The sequence below is a fragment of the Enhydra lutris genome, unplaced genomic scaffold (assembly GCF_002288905.1).
Source record: "Enhydra lutris kenyoni isolate GAN:26980312 unplaced genomic scaffold, ASM228890v2 scaffoldscaffold68, whole genome shotgun sequence".
Lineage (NCBI taxonomy): Eukaryota > Metazoa > Chordata > Mammalia > Carnivora > Mustelidae > Enhydra > Enhydra lutris.
Genome location: NW_019154152.1, coordinates 13,554,526 through 13,574,590, shown reverse-complemented (window position 1 = coordinate 13,574,590; position 20,065 = coordinate 13,554,526). Strand labels below are relative to the sequence as shown.

Sequence of the window (20,065 nt, the reverse complement as noted above, 5' to 3'; positions counted from 1 at the left end):
AGCAAATTGTGTGTGTGTGTGTGTGTGTGTGTGTGTGTGTAATTTAAACAGACTATTTACTTAGATACTAGAAAACTAAAATATAAAATAGCACAGTGGACCTCATGTTCCTTATTTCTTAGGGAAAAGGGGCAGCAGGTGGGCAAGTTTGATCTGAATGACTTCCATGCCCTTTCCAGCCATAGCATTTTAGGATTATAATCCAGCTTTCAATTTTTCTTTCCTTCCTCCCCCACTGGTTTTCCATCTCAATGAAAAGCCAGGCAGGAAAAAGGAAAAGGAATCCAAAGTTGCTGCCAGCTGTGGTGAGAGGTCTGGTTGGGAAAGAGGTGAGCAGGTCGGTGAGTTGGGATGTGGGCCTCCTCTGACCCTGTCAGTGATCCCTGCCCTGCCTCACTTCCTGGCACTTGTGCAAAAGCAGCTCCTGGAGAGATTACTGTCCTGTGTCACTGGAGAAGAAAATTCATTCTCCTCTGGTAAAATTACTTAGGAAATGGAAAGCAGTGTTGCAATTAAATTCAGAAATATTGATAGGGGCTGGGGGGCAGGTCTAAAATGTTCAAGGCAGCCTGCTGGATGCTGGACAGTATCTTAAACGGGGCCATCCAAGATGGTCACTATGAAGAAGTGCTCTTTCATATGACCATGAACTCCAGCCACCTAGACACTCAAATACATTCCATTAGAGACTGAGCTCAAGAGCAGGGACTGTCCTTTCCATCCTGTATCTCCACGACCCAGTATAGGGTTGGCACAAGTTCGAAACTCAGGAACGTCTGTCAAACGGAATAGAAAGGGCGAACAGCACAGCCTTTGGTCATCAGCTTCACCAGTCAAGCGTAGTGGCAGCTTCCCATCATAGTTTGTCACTTTATACTCGGACAGCAATTAATTAAGCAGCTTTAATCTCTTAAGGGCATTTTTCTTTTAGGGAATATGAGCAAAAACAAAAACAAAACCCTAAAAAACAAAATCAGAAGGCATTCATCACCAGTTCTTCCTCCAAACAAAAATCTAAAACTTAAATTAGAAAAATAAGAAATGAAGCCACTTACAAAAGGTTTTCCTGGGAAGCTTCAGCCAAGACGAATTAACCTTTTAAAAAGAGGCAATTATATGAAAGGGTCCAAGGGCTGGATGCTTAATCCTCTGTTTGACACGGATCCAACAGGCCCAGATGACTCCTTCCAGTAGATACAATCAACACGTCACGAATATGCTGCCCACGGTCTTCCCACTCTATGGAAAAGGGCTGAGAGCTCCCTTCTCAGGGCACCGCATTTCTTGGATTTCCCATCAGAATGACCTTCATCCTCCAACCTCTCTCCTAACTTCCCCTTTAATAAAAACCAAACCAAACCAAACAACAGAGAATGCCTATACACAAGGCGCAGAGCTCGTAGGACGTGGGAGATCTGTATGATGAAGCCGATTCCAATGATTCGTGAGACATGTTTGTTTTGTGAAATAGTGTCTTTCTCGTTCTCCCTCACCAACCCTTCTCATCACTGTTTTCCCTTCTTGTCTTTCTCTTTCTCCAAATAATTCATGTCAACAAGCAAACAAGCAAGCAACAGGACACAGACATTTTTCATAAGGAGAAAGTGTTCAGGTTTTAGTTAAGTAGGGGAAGCATCTTAAAATACAGGTAATACCTTAGTGGTTTTTTCCTCCTCCAAAGCCAAGCAGATGAGAGGTTAAGCCCTGTCACTCCTTAACCTAAACTGCTTTCCCTCCACAGCAAGGACTCCAGCTCAGCCGGAAGTCTGGACAACTGTCAGGCCCCCTCTGGACACAACAGGAGGTGCGAGGGGGAAAGTCAGGAAGCTGCATCTACATTTGGAATACTCACTTCACAAGAGGGAGCTTTGCACTCAGCACCTGAACCTAAAATTCCTTGCTACTGCTATGTGACTTCTTAAAACAAAAGTATGACTTTGGGGAAATATTTAAAATATATATATCTTTTTCTATTAAAAATATTTATCTTTTTTTCCAGAACCAAAATCAGTTCCCACTGAAACATGTTTTTCAAATGACTGGAGACATAGAAAAAAGGTGGTAAGTGGAAAAAGAAGTGTCTTTGCTACCACCGAGTGGAAGAGCCCCCCCGGGGGATGTTCGCTCAGGCCAATGAGCAGTTCTAGGAAATGGCAGGAACTGAGCCTTTTTCTCTAAGGGCCTTTAGTGAGTCACCTCCCCCTTCCCCCGCAGACCAGCACCGGCTCTGCTATCCTGGGGACCGACCGTCCAGCAGCCTGTGGAGGCCTGTGTTGCTGGCAGGGCCTGGAACCAAAGTGCTGCACATACAGAGGAAGGAGATGGACGCATATTTTTTAAACACACATCTGCACATGTGCACACACACACAGACACACAGAACACATACATTCAAGTGAGGGACACTCCCACCTAAGTAGTCACCGAGGAGGTTCCACGAATCTCAATGATGACCAAAACGCTCACATCATCTCTGGAACTTCTCTCTGGAAACTATGCATGAGCTGCAGGAGGAAATGGCTCCAACTGCTGCCGGCTAGACCTCGTCTGTAACTCCGAACACTCCTGACCAACCTTCTCTTCTAGAGGCTTCAAACAGCTTCTGACTAGTTTCAGACTTAAAATTCTCCCTCCTGTTACCACATAGCTGCCCTGAGAAGAGGGGGCAAAAATCTCCTGAGAGGAATCAAATGAAGGTGATACAGGAAATCCCTAGTCACCGGGGGAGTCACCATTCTGGATCTCAGTTTCTGCCTTAGTAAGAGGAGGAGGGTGGAAAAGGTGACCATTAAGGTCCCTTCCAATTCTAACATCTTTGGAGTCTGTATTTCTAGATGTTTCTAGATGCTGAGGACAGTTCCAGAAATGTTTTTGCCAATGGCAACATCATTGGAAAATCTGTGCAGTATCCTGCTGGAGCCACTCAAGGGGGACAACGCACACTGGGATACAGAAGCTCTAAAACCTTCATTAAATTGCCAGTCACATGACTTTATAGGAACAGCTCGTACATGCACAGGGAATGCCAGCCCATCTGAGATTCCCTAAAATCATCTCTTAATCCCTATTCTCAATGAGCCCAGACGGGCAGAAGCACCAAGCACCACCAGGGATGCAAAAGACACATGGTGTCAGCTCCTAAGGAAAGTAAACCCCAAAGGTCCATGGGACTGAATTTACTAGCTGCATCCAGCCAGATACCTTGTTTCCACAGTATGGAGTTTCAGCATCACTCTTGCCTGACTTCTGGGCAAATGTGGGGGGATTTTAGATCAACATTGCAGATAACCCTTGGACATGTGGAGAGTAATAACGAAGTTCAACTGTAGTTTGTCTCACAAGGTGGAATCCCCTCCACTCCACCCCCCCACCCCCACCCAGAAAACAGAAAGCTGTAAAGTGGGGGGCCCGGCAGGCAGAGAAGGGTGGATATCTGCACAGTACTTTATGGTTCTCATCGATCTCAATTCTCTGCCTTGGATCTTACACAATCAGTACTCAAATGCTCGGTCAGCTTTCCCTAGGCTCCCCTGGCAGGCCCCTGGGTTGCTGTCCCTTATGGCAACCTACTGAACGTGTTAGTGTGAAAAATCTCTGCGATCTGTTGTCAGGAGCCCCAGCAGTCAGCTGGGCTATGCCACTTAGTGAAGGACAGGACCTGAACGTCCGCCCTGCAGTTACAGCCTCGAAAATGGCACTGATCCCACTTACAGGTGAGGCTCCTGGGAAGACCAGACTGAACGATGACCGTGAATGTGGTCTGTCGACTACAGAGCATTAATCCAATGTTAGTTTTTACACGGGGAAGGTAAACTTTTGTAGTAGGGTAAACTCAACTGATTTCATTAGATGTATTTACTTGCAGCACGGTAAGGAAAAGGGGGAACATGATCTTTTGGGATCTGCCAGAGAGCGACACCGCTCCACTTCTCTAAGTGGGAGGGAACTCCTTTTTATCTGCAAGGCTGATTTAAAATAACACCCTGTTGAAAGAAGTCAGGAGATCTGTCCGTTTCAGAAGGTATCCCCTGCCTCCACTACCATCTCTAACTCTGGCCCCTGTGCTCCTGCATCTCGTTCCAAGTGGGTGCAGCCAGATCTGGCCCAGAAGCCCTCAGGGCTGGGGGTCTCTTAGGGGTGAGGCGTGCTTCTGGCCTCCGTCACCAAGAGGCAGAGACACAGCATCCGTGGACAGAGACCACAAAGGTCCTGGGACCTCTCCAAACCGTAGCAGACAGCGTTTTGCCGTGAAAAGAAACCCAAAGTGAGAACACTCAGCTCTTCAGGATAGATGATTAGGTCCAGAGACCTCGTGAAAACAGGTCACATGTTCCTGGGGCACTACTTGGCCCCGGCCACGTGGCTGGACCTCAGGAGATACTGATCCACGCTCCCTTTCCGCCGGCTCACAGTCCGCCTCTCGCTGTCGAATATGCGTTGCAGTTGCAGGGCCAGACGCCGGTCCTCCTCCTCCTGCCGCAGCTTCTGCTCCATCTCCCGCAGGGCTGGGCCCGCCTCCCCGCCGCTTGGCCGCAGTTTCTTCAGGGAGCCATTCTGTTCCAAGTGCTTGGTCTTACAGTGTCTTTTCCGGCCCCGGCGCAAGGAAGGAAGGGGCTCCTCGCCGAGGTTGTCTGCCAGCACACCATTGGGCAGGTCAAAATGATTCGCGGTCTTCAGCTGCTTCTTTGTTTTGAGGACCGCCCCCAGAACGCTATTTTTGGGTAGCGCGGAATGAACCACCGGGTTTTTCACGGTTGTGCTCTGACAGGTGCTGTCTAACTTGGCCTCTGGGGTGGGCCCCGGCCCTTCCTCCCGCTCTCTCTCTGAGGAAGTCCCACTGGCGCCCACAGGCGGTTGTGAAGAGCAGCGGGTTTCTGATGCAACATCGGGGCTCCTTTTACTCTCAGTGCCGGCTTCCACTTTTGTTTGGCTCACGGAGGGGAAAGAATCGAGGCCAGTGGGGGTGGTTCCGGCACACGCAGAGACGGCCTGCCCACCCGCCAGTCTCGTCTGGAAAGCCAGAGGTGGCTTTTCCTTGCTCGAATGGGTAACTTCGGACACTACTACGTCTTCCCCTGTTTCTGGAGCCAGGGACGTGAGGGTGGCTTTCGAAAGGGTCTTTTTGATCTGCCGCTCCTGAAAGATCTGTTCCCACTTTTTGAGGATCCTTGGGCTAGCCTCATAAGAAGTCTGCTTCTGCAGGCTTCTGTTGAGGTTGCGGGGTGTTGATTTGATGATGAGGGGACTGAGCACCCGGCCATCGGGGAGTCTCTTGGGAGGAGTACAGGGTGAGCAGACAATGGGCTTGAAATGGTTTAGCTCCTCAGAGATGCTGTCGTTGCTCTCAGGACTGATGGAGCGCTCTGGCTTATGCAGAGAAGCCAAGGATGAGAGGGAACTGAAGGGGAGACGTTTTTCCACAGTTAAGTCCGGGGCCGAGAGGCAGCGGTTGTTCTGAGTGGACAGGAGGACGCCAATGATGGGGTTGGAGCCTGGGGCCATAGCTGTGACCTAAAAGAGGTTAAAAAGATTCTATAGACATGCATATAGACATATTGTTTCTCTTCACAGTTCCTTCATGATGGTAGGAGGAGGATAGCAGGGGAAGGCTAAGAAAAGGGATCAAGGGCGACAGGAGCGTAAGAAAGGGGGAAAATCCCTAACCAGAACACACACCATTTGCAGAAATTCCTACACACCTGAAACAATTAATAAAATTGAAAACCTACAGGGAATAAGACTGATGAATCACTGAACTCTACTTCTGAAACTAGTAATACACTACATGTTAATTCATTGAATTTAAGTTTAAAAGAAAGAAAAAAAAAAGGGAAAGGGAAGGAAAGGAAAGGAAAAGGAAAAGAAAAGAAAACCTATAGGGGAAAAAAACTCAACTAGAACTTTCAAAAAATTCTTCTACTAGCCTTCAATTCCACCCATCTGGCTACTAATTCAAACTCTCATCCTTCACATTTACTTGCAAACTTCTTCAACATAATCAATATGCCTGGGACCCACTGTGCCTCTGCTCATCTGGAATAGTGTCTTCCGTGGCCACGTGCAGGAAGCCACCGGATGGGAGCAGAGAACTCCAGAAGCCCGTGTCTGCGGTGTACCTTGGTTTTGCTGGTTGGGGCTGCTCGGAGTCGGCTCTTTGCTCTGTCTTGAGCAGTGTCACTGCAGCTCTGACTCCTTTCCACCTTGGAATTTAAGTTCCTAAATAAATAAACACACGATAGTCAAAAGGAGCCCATATGCTAACTAAGGAAAAAGAATGACAATCTCTTCTGTGCTTTCAAAGCCAAGTGCCAAGAAAGACATTCCCTTGGGAAGCTACAACCAGAAATCAATTAGTTTACTAACAAACATGCTCTAAGAACAAATCCTGTCAAAAGTACTTTGGATTTAAGCCTTTGTTTCCAAACTAGACCCCGCTTAAATGATAAAAGGTGTTCCAGGCTGTTCTGCTCCTGCTTAGAGAGATATAGGGATACTCTGCCTTCTTTAATAGGGTGGATCCAGTGTTAAAACCACCAATACAAACAACAAATTTTTTTAGGCCCAAACATCTCCTCAAGCAATCTGTTAGCCACGAAACAAATATTTAAGTACTTACAAAATAAATAGCAGTGCACTAAACTTTTAAGAAAGGAGTCAAAATTAAATGCAGTCTCTTCCTTAACTCATTACCTTGGAGCTTCCGAAGGCCTAAATCCTGGTGATTTAAGGGATTTCAAGGACACATGGTTTTTTGGTCTTAGTCATGCAACATTATAACCCAATCCAACCCCACAGTACCCGTATGATAACATTAATCTTACTGTGTAAGAATTATAGGCAGATGACTGTTACCTACTCCGCTGAGAAGGGGGGACTGTAGGAATTATTTTTTTTAAGTCGGGATTATCTTATTATTCACCTTTTTTTCCTACCCTCCAATTTGTGCCTCATATATGGTCGGTGAGAATAATGCTTTTACCACCAATGTGTCCAGCTGTTACTCTACCTGTGCTGCAACTCTATGCAACAAGCATTTATCATACACTTCCTATACGCCAGTCACTGAGAAGCACCATGTGGGCGCTGGGAATACTAAGAAAAATGACATAGTTTAAGGTCTTCACGGAATCAGAGTCCAGTGGGGCAGACAAATAAATAATTCAGTATAACACAGTGAAATGGCACAACAATAAAAGTATGTCTAGGAGACAGAATGGCATGAAAGAGTCATGAAGTACCTGGGATGGAGTGAGAGCAGGGCTGGAAAAGCCTCCCTGTGGCACATGTATTTTGAAGGATCAATAAGAATTTGCCAGAAGTCAAGGTGGATGCGGATGATCCCAAGCAGAAATTATTTCCTTGAATGATTTTATCATTCAAGGTACATTTCCAGATGTCTCTCCTCTCCCCACATCTCTAGCAAAGGCCTGTCCTACCTGCCCTCAGTGGCTTCTATTCTAGCATTTCTGCGCTGTTCCTCCCCTTCAAAACCCTCTCATCCTCTGTCTCATCACCTTGCTATATGGTTCCATCTGCTATACTCATCTAGGCCACGTTATCAATAAGAAAATATGGTGGCCAACCTGCATATTAAACTTTGTCAAGAAAATTCAACACTGAACCTAAGCGAATAATGTGAGCATCGTACTGTCTAGTGGGAAATGTGTTTTGGAACAGGTAGGGAACTTCAACATCACCCTACAAAGGCAGCCGCTTAAAAATCAGCTTGGTTAATATTTTACCTAGAACAGTATTGAAATTCTTTTGCATTCCCACCACTCACAGAAACCGTCAGCGGTGTAAGCTGCCTGGAAGTTAAGTGCATGACAGATTACAATGCTGGAGTGAACGACATAGACTTTGGGTCAGGTGGAATCGACATAGGGCTGAAAGAGAAAGCATTACTATTTCAAATATGTGACTTGTTTGGCATCATTCCATTGGAGTAACAGTAGACATTTAGAGAAAAAGGATTTTCTGACCAACATAAGAAAAAACATTGTAACTTTTATTAGAACGGTTCACCGATAGCTGCCTTGGGAGATACTGAGCTCCGTATCATTACAGGTGTTCAAACTGAGGCTGGACCCATACTTTAAGGTCCAAATATTCCATAATTAAAAATTAGCTTAGGGGCGCCTGGGTGGCTCAGTTGGTTAAGCATCTGCCTTCGGCTCAAGTCATGATCCCAGGGTCCTAGGATCGAGCCCCACATCAGGCTCCCTGTCCAGCGGGGAGCCTGCTTCTCCTTCCACCTGCTGCTACCCCTGCTTGTGCTCTCTCTCTCTCTCTTAACCTCTTTCTCTGACAAATAAATAAAATCTTTAAAATAAATAAATAAAAATTAGGTTAATATAATTTTTAAAACAGGCTATGTATCCATATTTTCAGCAGTAGCAGTCGAATTTGAAGACTCTTGGCTACATGCCCAAATTATCAGATGTACAAATCACAGCCACCTATCTGGGGAGAACCTCTTCACATGCCCCCTAAACTCCATTCTGGTGAAAGAAAAGGCCCAGAGAGGAAACCTGTAGTTGCAGAGTTGAGCACACAACAAGGACACCCAACATAGTTTCTGACAATTTAAAATCTATTTGGTAAACCTCGGTACGGCTGACACTGCCATTGTCTCTCCCATTCGCCTGGTCAGCCGACTTTACGGAGCAACAGCTCTGTGCAAAGCAAGAGAGACAGACTGGTGAGAGATAATCTTGATCCACGGGAGCAGCCAGTCAGTGAAGTCCACCATATATGTCACAGAAGTGCTGTAAGAGAGCAGTAATTGTACAGCTAAACTCTTCAAGCATTTCCTTCTGAGAGTTTCATAGTTTCCACCCTTACATTTAGGTATCTGATGCAATCTGACTTCTCTCTTGTACTTGGTGTGAGGGTGGGGTCCAACTTCATTCCTTATTTAGCATGTGGCTATCCAGTTGTGGTCCCAGCACCTAAATGAAGACTATTCTTCCCCCCATAGAACAGTCTTGGTACCCTTACTGAAAATCAGCTGACATGTGGGTTTATTTCTGGACTCCCAATTCTGTTCTACTGATTGATATATCTACCCTTATTTCAGTACCACCCTCTTAATTACTGTAGTATGCCATAAATTCTGAAATCAGGCAGTGTGAGTCCTCTACCCGTGATCTTTTTCAAGACTGTTTTGGCTGTTTGGGATCCTCTGCAATTCCATATGTGAATTTTCACATCAGCTTGTTCATTGCTGCAAAAGAGGAGACTGTAATTTTAATAGGTATTACAATGAATCTATAAAACAAGTTGGGGGATATTGTCATCTTAACAATGTTAAATCTTCTAATCCATGAACATAGAAGGTCTTTCCCTTCGTTTAAGTCTTCTTCAACTATTTCAACAATGTTTTGCAGTTTTCACTTTATAAGCCTTGTACCTTCTTGGTTAAATTTACTCATGACTATTCTATTCTTTTTGATGCTATTGTAAATGGAATTGCTTTCCTAATTACATTTTCAGATTGTTCATTGCTAATAGTATAGAAATGCAGCTGATTTTTATGTGGTGATCTTCTATCCTGCAACTGGTTAAATTTATTAGTGTTAATAGTTTTTCCAAAATTCTAATATTTTTTAGGATTTCCTAGGAATAATATCATGTCATCTGTGAACCGAGATTTTACTTCTCCCTCTGTAATCTGGATGCTTTTTCTTTTTTTCCAGCTTTATGAGATATCATTGACATATAATATTGTATACATGTAAAGTGTACAATGGGTTGATCTGATACACATATATTGTGAGATGATTACCATAGTAGAGTTAACATCTCCATCACCTCACATAATTACCATTTTTTTGTGGTGAGATCATTTAACTTCCAAGTATACTTGAAGGCAGCTTTCTTTCAAGTGTAATACAGTATTGTTAACTCTAATTTCCATGTTGCACATATGAAGCCCAGAACTCACAATGGAAGTGTACCCTGGAAAACATTTCTCCATTTCCTCCATTCTCTGACAACCATGTTTCTACCTTCTGTTTTTATGATTTGACTTTTTTAAGATTCCACATATAAGTGATATCATACAGGCAGCATCTTTCTCTCTTATTTTACTTAGCATATTGTCCTCAAGGTCCACCCATGTTGTTGCAAATGGCAGAATTTCCTTCTTTCTCATAGCTGAATAATATTCCACTGTGTGTGTGTGTGTGTGTGTGTGTGTGTGTGTGTGTGCATGTGTGCGTGTGTATACAGATACCACATTTTCTTTATTCATCCATGGATGGACACTTCGAGAGTTTCCATAGCTTGCTTAGCTATTGTGCATAATGTTGCAATTAACATGGGAGTGCATATACTTCTTGGAGATCCTCATTTCATTCCTTTGGAATGTATATCCAGAAGTGGGATTGCTGAATCATATGGTAGCTCCGTTTTCATTTTTTGAGGAAACTCCAAACTGTTTCCACACTAGCTGTACCAGTTTGCATCCCCACCAGCAGTGCACAAGGGTTCCCTTTTCTCCACATCCTCACCAACACTCATCTCTTATTCTCTTGAGGATAATAGCCTTTCTGACAGGTGTGAGGTAATAGCTCACTGCAGTTTTGATTTGCATTTCTCTGATGAATAGTGATATTGAACATCTCTTCATGTACCTGTTGGCCATTTTTTTTTTTTTAAGATTTTATTTATTTGAGAGAGAAACAGAGAACAGGAGAGCAAAAGCAGGAGGAGTGGCAAAGGGAGAGGGAGAAGCAGGCTCCCTTCTGAGCAGGGAGCCCGATTCAGGGCTCTATTCTAGGACCCTGGGATCATGACCTGAACTGAAGGCAGACACTCAACCAACTGAGCCACCCAGGCACACCCCTGTTGGCCATTATGTGTATGTCTTTGAAACAAATGCCTGTTTAGTTCCTCTGCTGATTTTTCATTTGGGTTGTTTGGGGGATTTTGTTACTGTTGTTGTGTGTGTGTGTGTGTGTGTGTGTGTGTGTGTGTGCGCGCGCGCGCGTGCATGCATGCAGGTGTGTGCGACGTGCTATTGAATTGTATGAGTTCCTTAAATACTTTGGATATTAACTCCTTATCTGACAGATGATTGACAAATATTTTTCCCCATCCCTCAGGCTGCCTTTTCATTCTGTTGACTGTTTCTTTTGCTGTAAAGAAGACTTTTAGCTTGAAGTAGCCCCACTTATTTCCCTTTTTGCTTTTATTGCTTGTGGTTTTGGTGTCACATCCAAAAAAATTATTGCCAAGACCAGTATCAAAGAACTCTTCCCCTATATTTTCTTCTAGGAGTTTTACACTTTCAGGTCTCATGTTTAAGTCTTTCACCTATTACAAGTTAGTGGTGTAAAATAGGCATCTATTTCATTCTTCTGCATGTGATTATGCAGGTTTCCCACTACCATTTGTTGAAGAGACTGTCCTTTCTCCACTGACTATTTTTGGCTCCCTTGTCTAACATTAGCTGACCATACATGCACTGGTTTATTTCAGGGCTCTCGCTTCTACTTCTTTGGACTATTTTTATGGCAGTACCACACTGTTTTGGTTAATATAGCTTTGTAATACAGTCTGAAGTCAGGAAGTATGATACCTTCAACTTTATTCTTTCTCAAGAACAAAGGCTATTTGGGGTCTTTCATGGGTCCATACAAATTTTAGGGTTGTTTCTGCTATTTCTATGAAAAAGGTCATTGGAATATTGATAGGGATTGCATTGATATAGGTGGTTTGGTTGGTATAGAGTTTTTATTATTAATTCCTCTGATCCATAAACAGGGGTAGCTCTCCATTTATTCATGTCTTCAATTTCTTCCACCAATGTCTTACAGTTTTCAATGTACAGATATTTCACCTTCTTGGTTAAATTTATTCCCAAGTTTTTTGTTTTTGTTTTTTGATGCTATTGGTGAATAGGGGTGTTTTTTTTTTTTTTTTAAGATTTTTTAAAAATTTATTCATTGGAGAGAGAGAGAGAGCAGCAGCACAAAGTAGAGGGAGGGGCAGAGTGAGTGAGAGAGAGAAGCAGACTCCCTGCTGAGCGGGAAGCCTGACACAGGCCTCAATCCCAGGACCTGGAGATCATGACCCAAGCTAAAGGCAGATGCTTAAGCATCTAAGCCACCTATTTCTTTTTCTTTTCTTTCTTTTTTTTTTTTTTTTTTAAGATTTATTCATTAAAGAGAGAGTGTGTGTGTTGGGAGAGGGAGAAAGGGAGAGATTCTCAGGCAGACTCCAGGCTGAGTGCAAAGCCCAAGCCCAATGCGGAGCTTGATCTCACAACCCTGAGATCATGACCTGAGCTAAAATCAGGAGTCAGATGTCTAACTGACTGAGCCACCCAGGCGTCCCGGGGCTGTTTTCTTTCTTTTTCAGATATTCCATTGTTAAGTGTTAGAAACATTAAGTGACTGCTGTATGCTAATTTTGTAGCTGGCAACATTACTGAATTCATTGACTAACTCTAACAGTTTTTTGGTGGTCTTTAGGATTTTCTGTATATAAGATCATATCATCTACAAACAAAGACAACTGTACTTCTTGCTTTCTAATTTGGTGAAGACTCTCTGAGTTCGTTTGGTGACCTGTGAGCTTCCCCAAAATAGACAGCTAAACCTCTCCCCAAATTCTTACTTCTTTAAATAACTTTTCTACTCCCTTCTCCTGCTCTTCTCCTTCTGGAACTCTAATAATTTGCAAATTGTTTCTTTTGATGGTATCCCACAGATCATACTGGCTTTCTTCACTTGTTTCTCATTCTCCTTTCTTCTGCTTGATCCACTCTGATGTTGATGTTCTCCGCTGCGTTTTTCTTTTCATTCACTGTATTCTTCAGCTCCAGAATTTTTGTTTGGTTCTTCCCTAAGATTTCTCTTTGTTAGACTTCTCTTTCTTTTTTTTATTGTACTGTTGTCCTGATTTAGTTGAACTGTCTTTCTGTGTTTCCTTATAGCTCACTAAGCTTCCCAAAATAGCTATTTTGAAGTCTTTATTGGGTATATCACAGATCTTCATGTCTTTGGGATTCATTACTGGAAAATTATTATGATCTTTTAATGGTGTCATACTTCCTGGGTTTTCCATGCTTCTTGAAATGTTGCATTGCTGTCTTCACATCTGAAGTAGCAGTCACTTCCTCCATTCCTCTTCATTAACTGCCTTTGAGAGAGAAGTATCTTCTATCAGCCTTGGTAGGGATTCTGAGGCTTTCTCAGACCTTCTATGGGTACACCTGCTCCTTGCTTCCTCTTGTGGCAGAATTCTTAAGCTTGTATGACTTCTCTTGATCCTGGAACATACCAGGTCAAGTGCTGACAGCCTCCCTTCTGCTTTTCCAAGGGTGGCACTAAAGCTCAAGTTTGTGGTCTCTCCCTTCTACAGAGAGTCTAACGGGCTTTCTACAGTAGTCATCTACCAATACTCATTCTCACTACCACTGGGAATATGTACTGGAAGCAGGCAACAGGGTGGAGGTGTGAATAATGTGTACAATGTGCTGGTAGTGCCTGTGAGTCAGGTGGGAGGATCCACAGGTGAAGATCTGGTTATTTATTTGAGATTTTTCTTCATTTTAAATCTAGGCCTTTAAAGCTATAAATTTACCTCTAAGCACTACTTTTAGTGCATCCCAACAGTTTTAGTATGGTGGGATTCATTTTCATTCCTCTGAAGGTATTTTCTAATTTCTCTTGTGATTTCTCTTTTGATCCATTGCTTTTTTTAATGTATTGTTTTAATATTCACATATTTGTGAATTTTCCAATTTTTCATTTGTTATTGACTTATAGCTTCATTCTGCTGTGGTCAAAAATGGTATTTTGTATTATTCCGATCTTTTAAAATTTATTGAGATTTGTTTTAGGCTGTAACATATGGTCTATTCTAGAGAATGTTCCACATGCACTATGGTAAAATGTGTGTTCTGCTGTTGTGCAGTAAAGTGCTTTATATATGATAAGTCTATCTGGTATACAGTATTGTGCAAATCTTCTATATCCTTGTTTACCTTTCATCTGTATATTATATCCGTTATTGAAAGCGGGTATTAAAGTCTCCAAGTATTATCATTAAAATTCCTACTGGCCCCTTCAATTCTGTCAATTTTTGCTTCACATATTTTGTGCATTTATTATTAGGTGTATATGTGTTTACAATGGTTATATCTTCTTTTTTTTTTTTTTTTAAGTAATCTCTACACCAAACATGGGGCTCAAACTCACGATCCAGAGATCAAGAGTCACATGCTCTACTGATGGAATCAGTCAGGTGTCCCATATAATAGTTATATTTTATTAACAGACTGACATTTGTATCATCATACAATGCCTGTCTTGTCTCTTGTAGTAATTTTTGTCCTAAAGTCTACATTGTCTAATATTAGTTAAGCTACTCCAGCCAGTTCTCTTTTGGTCACTGTTTACATAGAATATCTTTTTTTATCCTATCATTTTCAACTTATTTTTGTCTTTGGATCTAAAGGGGTCTCAGCATATAGTTGGATTTTTCTTTCTTTCTTTTTTTTTTTTTTTGAGAGAGAGAGAGGGAGGGGGAGGGGCAGAGGGAGAGAGAGAATCTTAAGCAGACTTCACGTTCAGCGCAGAGGCCAACGCAGGGTTCAATCTCACAACCCTGAGATCACGACCTGAGCTGAAACCAAGTCAGATACTTAACCAACTGAGCCACCAGGCACCCCTATTAGGATCATATTTTTTATATATATTTTTTAAAGATTTTATTTATTTGACAGAGATCACAAGTAGGCGGAGGGGGCGAGGGAGCAGGCTTCCTGCCGAGCAGAGAGCCCGATGCGGGGCTTGATCTCAGCACCCTGGGATCATGACCTGAGCCGAAGGCAGAGACTTTAACCCACTGAGCCACCCAGGCGCCCCTAGGATCATATTTTTTAAAAAACCATTCTACCATCTCTTTTAATTTGGAGAGTTTAAGTCATTTACATTTAATGTAACTACTAATAAGGAAGGACTTACTTCTGCCATTTTGCTATTTGTTTTCTCTATGTCCTATACAATTTTGTTCCTAAATTCTCCATTAATGCCTTCTTTTCTGTTAGACGTTTTCTGTGTACCATTTTGAGTCTCTTCTTATTACTTTACTAAATATGTTGTAGTTATTTCCTAGTGATTGCTATGGGGACTACAATTAACATCTTAATTTACAAAATCTATTTCAAAATTAATAGCATAGCAAAATCTATTTCAAAATTAATAGCAATTCAATAGCATATAAAAACTTTGTTCTATATAACTCTATTCTTCCCCTTTTACACTGTTGTTACATGAAGAGCCACAAAAATCATTATGGTAAAAACATCTTATAGCCATAAATGTATTATTATTGTAGTAGTTGGTCACGGTAACAGGATTCAAAATACTGGCTAAGAATAGTCAAGACTAGTGAACTTGATAATATTCTTAGGGTTGGAAGAACTCAAAAATAAAAGAAGTGACTACTCTCACTACTTTGTGCACATCCATTTCTGTACCCCCAAACCCTAACACAGTGGATATAATTAACAAATTTCTTATAAATGAACAAAAATTATGTACAGAAACACCTCTCTCCTCCTTATGAAAACAAACAAACAAACAAACAAAACAAAACCAGAAAACTTCAACATTCATTAGGAATGTAATATCTGTCAGGCACTGAGCTGCTTTAAATATATTTTATCACTTTTAATACATAGAGAAACCTTACGAGACAAGCATCATCATCCTCATTTTACAGACAAAGAACTGAGGGAAGTGATCTTCCAAGGTCACACAGCTGAAGCCAAGGTTTAAACCCATATCTCTATAGATTCTAAGCCTGTGCTCTTTCTACCACAGCATATTGATCTTTCATTCTACTCTACTTTGCCACAGAACAGACCCAGCACATCTAGGGAAGCTCTCTTTTCCAAAAACATAATGGAGTCATAAACAAGAGAAAGCAGCATTGTCTGAAAGGCAACTGGCTTAAAATTTCCATTGCCAAGAGACCAGATGGTTTCTGGGATGTAGAGTTAGGCTAAAAATACCAACAACCACAATGAATCTGACTTTCAAAGAAAAGGAGGGGCAGCCAGTATAAACATGCAGCTGGAAAGCTAGAAGATTTAATGCTTATAAAACGTTGCTTAAAGGGTTTTCAAACGGCAATACATGATATAAAACATTAGACAGCTCATGCTCTCAACTGTTCAATCATCACTCTCACATATCCAAACCATATTAATTTTTTAATTAAACTCTCAAGTCTGGTAGAGCTGAGTTCCACCAAGAAGCTAAAGGCTGGACAGAAGCCTCCTCTGAGCCCCTAACCTGCAGGTATGAGCCCTCCCAACTACCACCACATACACACATACTTGAATGAAAGCAGCAGCTTCCTTAGGCTCAGAAATGGGTGAGATTTTGTTATAATCCTTCCTATATATATTTATGATCTGGATTATCTGCCTTGTGTACGCACGCTAGTATTCTTTTTTTAAGTGTACAGTTTAATAGTTTTTAATTCACAGTTATCTAACCATTACCACAATCAATTTTAGAATATTTCTATCACTTCAGACCCCTCAAATGGCAGGATAACTGGAGAGGTTCTGTTTACCTCTGATAGAACTAGACAGAGTATAAATTAAACCAACAGAAGGAAGGCAGCTTTCCTTTGCAAAGGTAGATCATTTCAAAACCAGGTTCCAAGTGCAGAGCTTTGGTCACAAGGGTTCTGACAATGGTTTGATGAGAAAGTGCATAGGTTTGATATAAAGAGAGACCTGAGTTCAGTTCCATCTCTGTCACTCTAATGAGGTAAGAAGCTCTTGGGTGATTTACTTAACGTCTTTGAGCGGCATGTTTCTTAGCTGTAAAATGGAAACAGTACTATAAAACTTGTAGAATTAATGTGAGAACTAAATGAAATGAGGAATGTAAAGTACTCAATGTGACAGGAAGCACGAAGAAAAACTAGCTCCCCTGATATAGACCCCGACCACTCCCCATCCTGCCCTCTGAAAACTACCAGGTATTTCTGTCCTGGTACAGCAGAGATTACTGACACCTATAATCCTGACTCTCTCCCTAAATTCCACATCACTTCTCCTTAAACTAGCTTCCCTTTTCAACCAGATTCCTTTTAACAAGATTTGTCCTCTTAATAACCAGCCCATCTGCTTGATTTGTTTCAATTCCTTTGTCCCTCACACACACACACACACACACACACACACACACACACACACACACACACGAGCACAGGACATGCCCCACGCCATCATCAAGTCTGTGGCTTCTTGTAACTCACTATGTCATCTTTCTCTCAGTCTCCACTCCCCCATGGCTACTGTTGGGACTACTCCCAACACACAACTTGCTAAGCCTAATCCTTAGATTTTTACAGAACTTTCCAACTACCATTACCCCCTTTATTTTCATGCCACACCCTCATTCTCTCCACTCTTTAAAACTCTGCTTTAAGCCACTTCTAGATGCTTCCATTTTAGAGGTCGAAAGAATCTTAAGAAACTACTCAGTAAAATCCCTGCCCAGCAGTAGGTCACCAAAACAACCTGAATTTTATATACATGAGACAGAAGGGGGTCAATTGAGTTTACTGGGGCTCACACTCCTACTTCCTTACCATCTCCCTAGACCAGCCTCCCCATCCCCACCTCTGTGGCTTTGCCTTCTTTCATCCATTCTAGAGCTAGTCCTCCAATATCTTAACACTCATATATCTGTTTGGTATCTGTTACCTGAAAGCATCTATATTTTCATTTGTTCATTTTAAGGAAGAGGGACAAGTCTGCTTATTTTAATTTACTCCAACACTGACTGGGCACATTTAATACTGCTGAGTCTGTCAATCACTAACTCTATCTCTCCACCAACACACCTTACAGGAAGCACCTAAGGTCTCTTGATATGTCCCACTCTGAACCACAGACTCAGGCTTAAAGTATTTGGACATTAGAAAACAAAATAATGTGGTTCGTTTCTACTTAATTAAGGCTTAATTACTACTCAGTGGGAAACAGATTTTTCTTTTATATAATCTATAAAAAGTATCACCATAAGCTACTATTAATGCATTAGAGGGCTAAAAGCAACTTTATACTCTATGAGCCTTATCAGTGTGGTCACTAGACTCCTCAAATCCCATATTAATCCTATGGAATCTAGTCTATAAAACAGCCACCAGCCAGTCTGTTCCAACAGCTCCCAGAGCCCTCCCTCCAATGCTGCAAGTCTGGCAGTTGATTCTGACAAAACTCCGGTTTAACCTACCCGGAGGTACAAGACCTATTTTATTCGAATACTCCCTAAGTATTTCTTGAGCTTCCACTACAGGCCAAGCACTGTACTAAGCACTGCAACTATAAGATGTTGTCCCTGCTCACAAAGGATTTAAAGTTCAGTGCGAAGATGGGCAGAGGTGTCAGAGGGGTCCATACGAAGGAATGGGGGACAATGGGGTAGAGTAGGAAGAGCCAAGAAACCTCAGTTCTCAGATCCCTACTGTTCTAGCTATGTACAATTTAGCAAACCATGTTCTCTCTCCAGGCTTTAGTCTTCTCATCAGTAAAACAAAAGAATTAGATAATATTTAAAATCTTTTTCAGCTCTAAGAGTCCACATTCTTTTTTTTTTTTTTAAAGATTTTATTTATTTATTTGACAGAGAGAGATCACAAGCAGGCAGAGAGGCAGGCAGAGAGAGAGAGGGGGAAGCAGGCTCCCTGCTGAGCAGGGAGCCCGACGCGGGGCTCGATCCCAGGACCCTGAGATCATGACCTGAGCTGAAGGCAGCGGCTTAACCCACTGAGCCACCCAGGCGCCCCAAGAGTCCACATTCTAAAAGAATGTAACAAAAGAGTGGCAGTAATAGTCACTGAACTTAACATGTACCAGAAATCCTGCTAGGCGCTGTATACTTAAGATACATTTTGTATGGAATGGCAATACTGGCAATGCTGGATTACTATATTTTTTGTTGTTGTTGTTCATTTTTTAAACTGGAAAGAGGACAGATGGTTGAATTATATTCCTTTTTATGATTGTGCCTTATTTCCAAGAAGAATCCAAAGTGACTTACTGCAAAAATACATAAGACTGAGCCTTAACAGAGGACAGAGATCACATTAAGTAATAAATACGGAAAAAGTACACCGAAAGTTTTTTTTTTTTTTTATAGGCCGTGTTGGAAAGTCATGATGACTTTCATTGAAAACCCTGTCCTAATTCTAAAGCTCCTGATAGCCAAAGCAAAAAGGAGAATGCAAGTAGATATGTAGCCTTTTGAAAAGATATTACCGCAACATAGGAAGTTTTTTCAGCCTGAGCTTTTGGAAGAATTTGCAATCAGGTTTTTTGTTTGATTCTGGTGAGGAAGAAGGGAATGAGGACTGAAGAGAAATAAGTATAAACAAACAAAAAAGTTTCTCAATATTTAAAATAAAAGTTTAACTTTACAATGATATATGTTATGCTTCAAGTTCATTTTTTTCAATTAACATATATTTTGTGATTAACTTAGAAATGATCTTGGATTAAATATTACTCTATCTGCCTCCCATTGAGAAGGTGCATTTTCAATAGGACTGCAAAAGTTTACAAACAGTGCTTTAAAACCCTCTTTGCGGGGCGCCTGGGTGGCTCAGTGGGTTGGGCCGCTGCCTTCGGCTCAGGTCATGATCCCAGGTCCTGGGTTCAAGCCCCACATCGGGCTTTCTGCTCAGCAGGGAGCCTGCTTCCTCCTCTCTCTCTGCCTGCCTCTCTGCCTACTTGTGATTTCTCTCTGTCAAATAAATAAATAAAATCTTTAAAAAAAAGGGGATTTCAGAAAACTTACATACTTAGCCCCTGTCCTCAAAGACTTCATAATCTTATTTGCAAATGGAGTATGCATCCTCTTGATAAGACAACAGAGTATGGGTTAAGAGCAAAATGTGGGGGCGCCTGGGTGGCTCAATTGTTAAGCATCTGCCTTGGGCTCAGGTCATGATCCCAGGGTCCTGGTTCAAGCCCCACATCGGGCTTTCTGCTCAGCAGGGAGCCTGCTTCCTCCTCTCTCTCTGC

The 20,065-nt window shown here is 42.1% G+C and overlaps 1 protein-coding gene across 1 annotated transcript in view; it reads right to left on the bottom strand.

Moving 5' to 3' along the window:
* Positions 1-2,970: 2,970 nt before the first annotated feature.
* The window catches only part of LOC111159356 (ring finger protein 169), an 81,249-nt gene continuing 64,154 nt past the window's right edge, over positions 2,971-20,065 (bottom strand). The window contains exons 5-6 of the mRNA XM_022521756.1: positions 6,117-6,216; positions 2,971-5,511 (exon numbers count right to left, since the gene is read on the bottom strand). Coding sequence (XP_022377464.1) covers positions 4,342-5,511; positions 6,117-6,216 — 1,270 coding nt within the window. The 3' untranslated portion in view covers positions 2,971-4,341. The remainder of the gene's footprint in view (positions 5,512-6,116; positions 6,217-20,065) is intronic.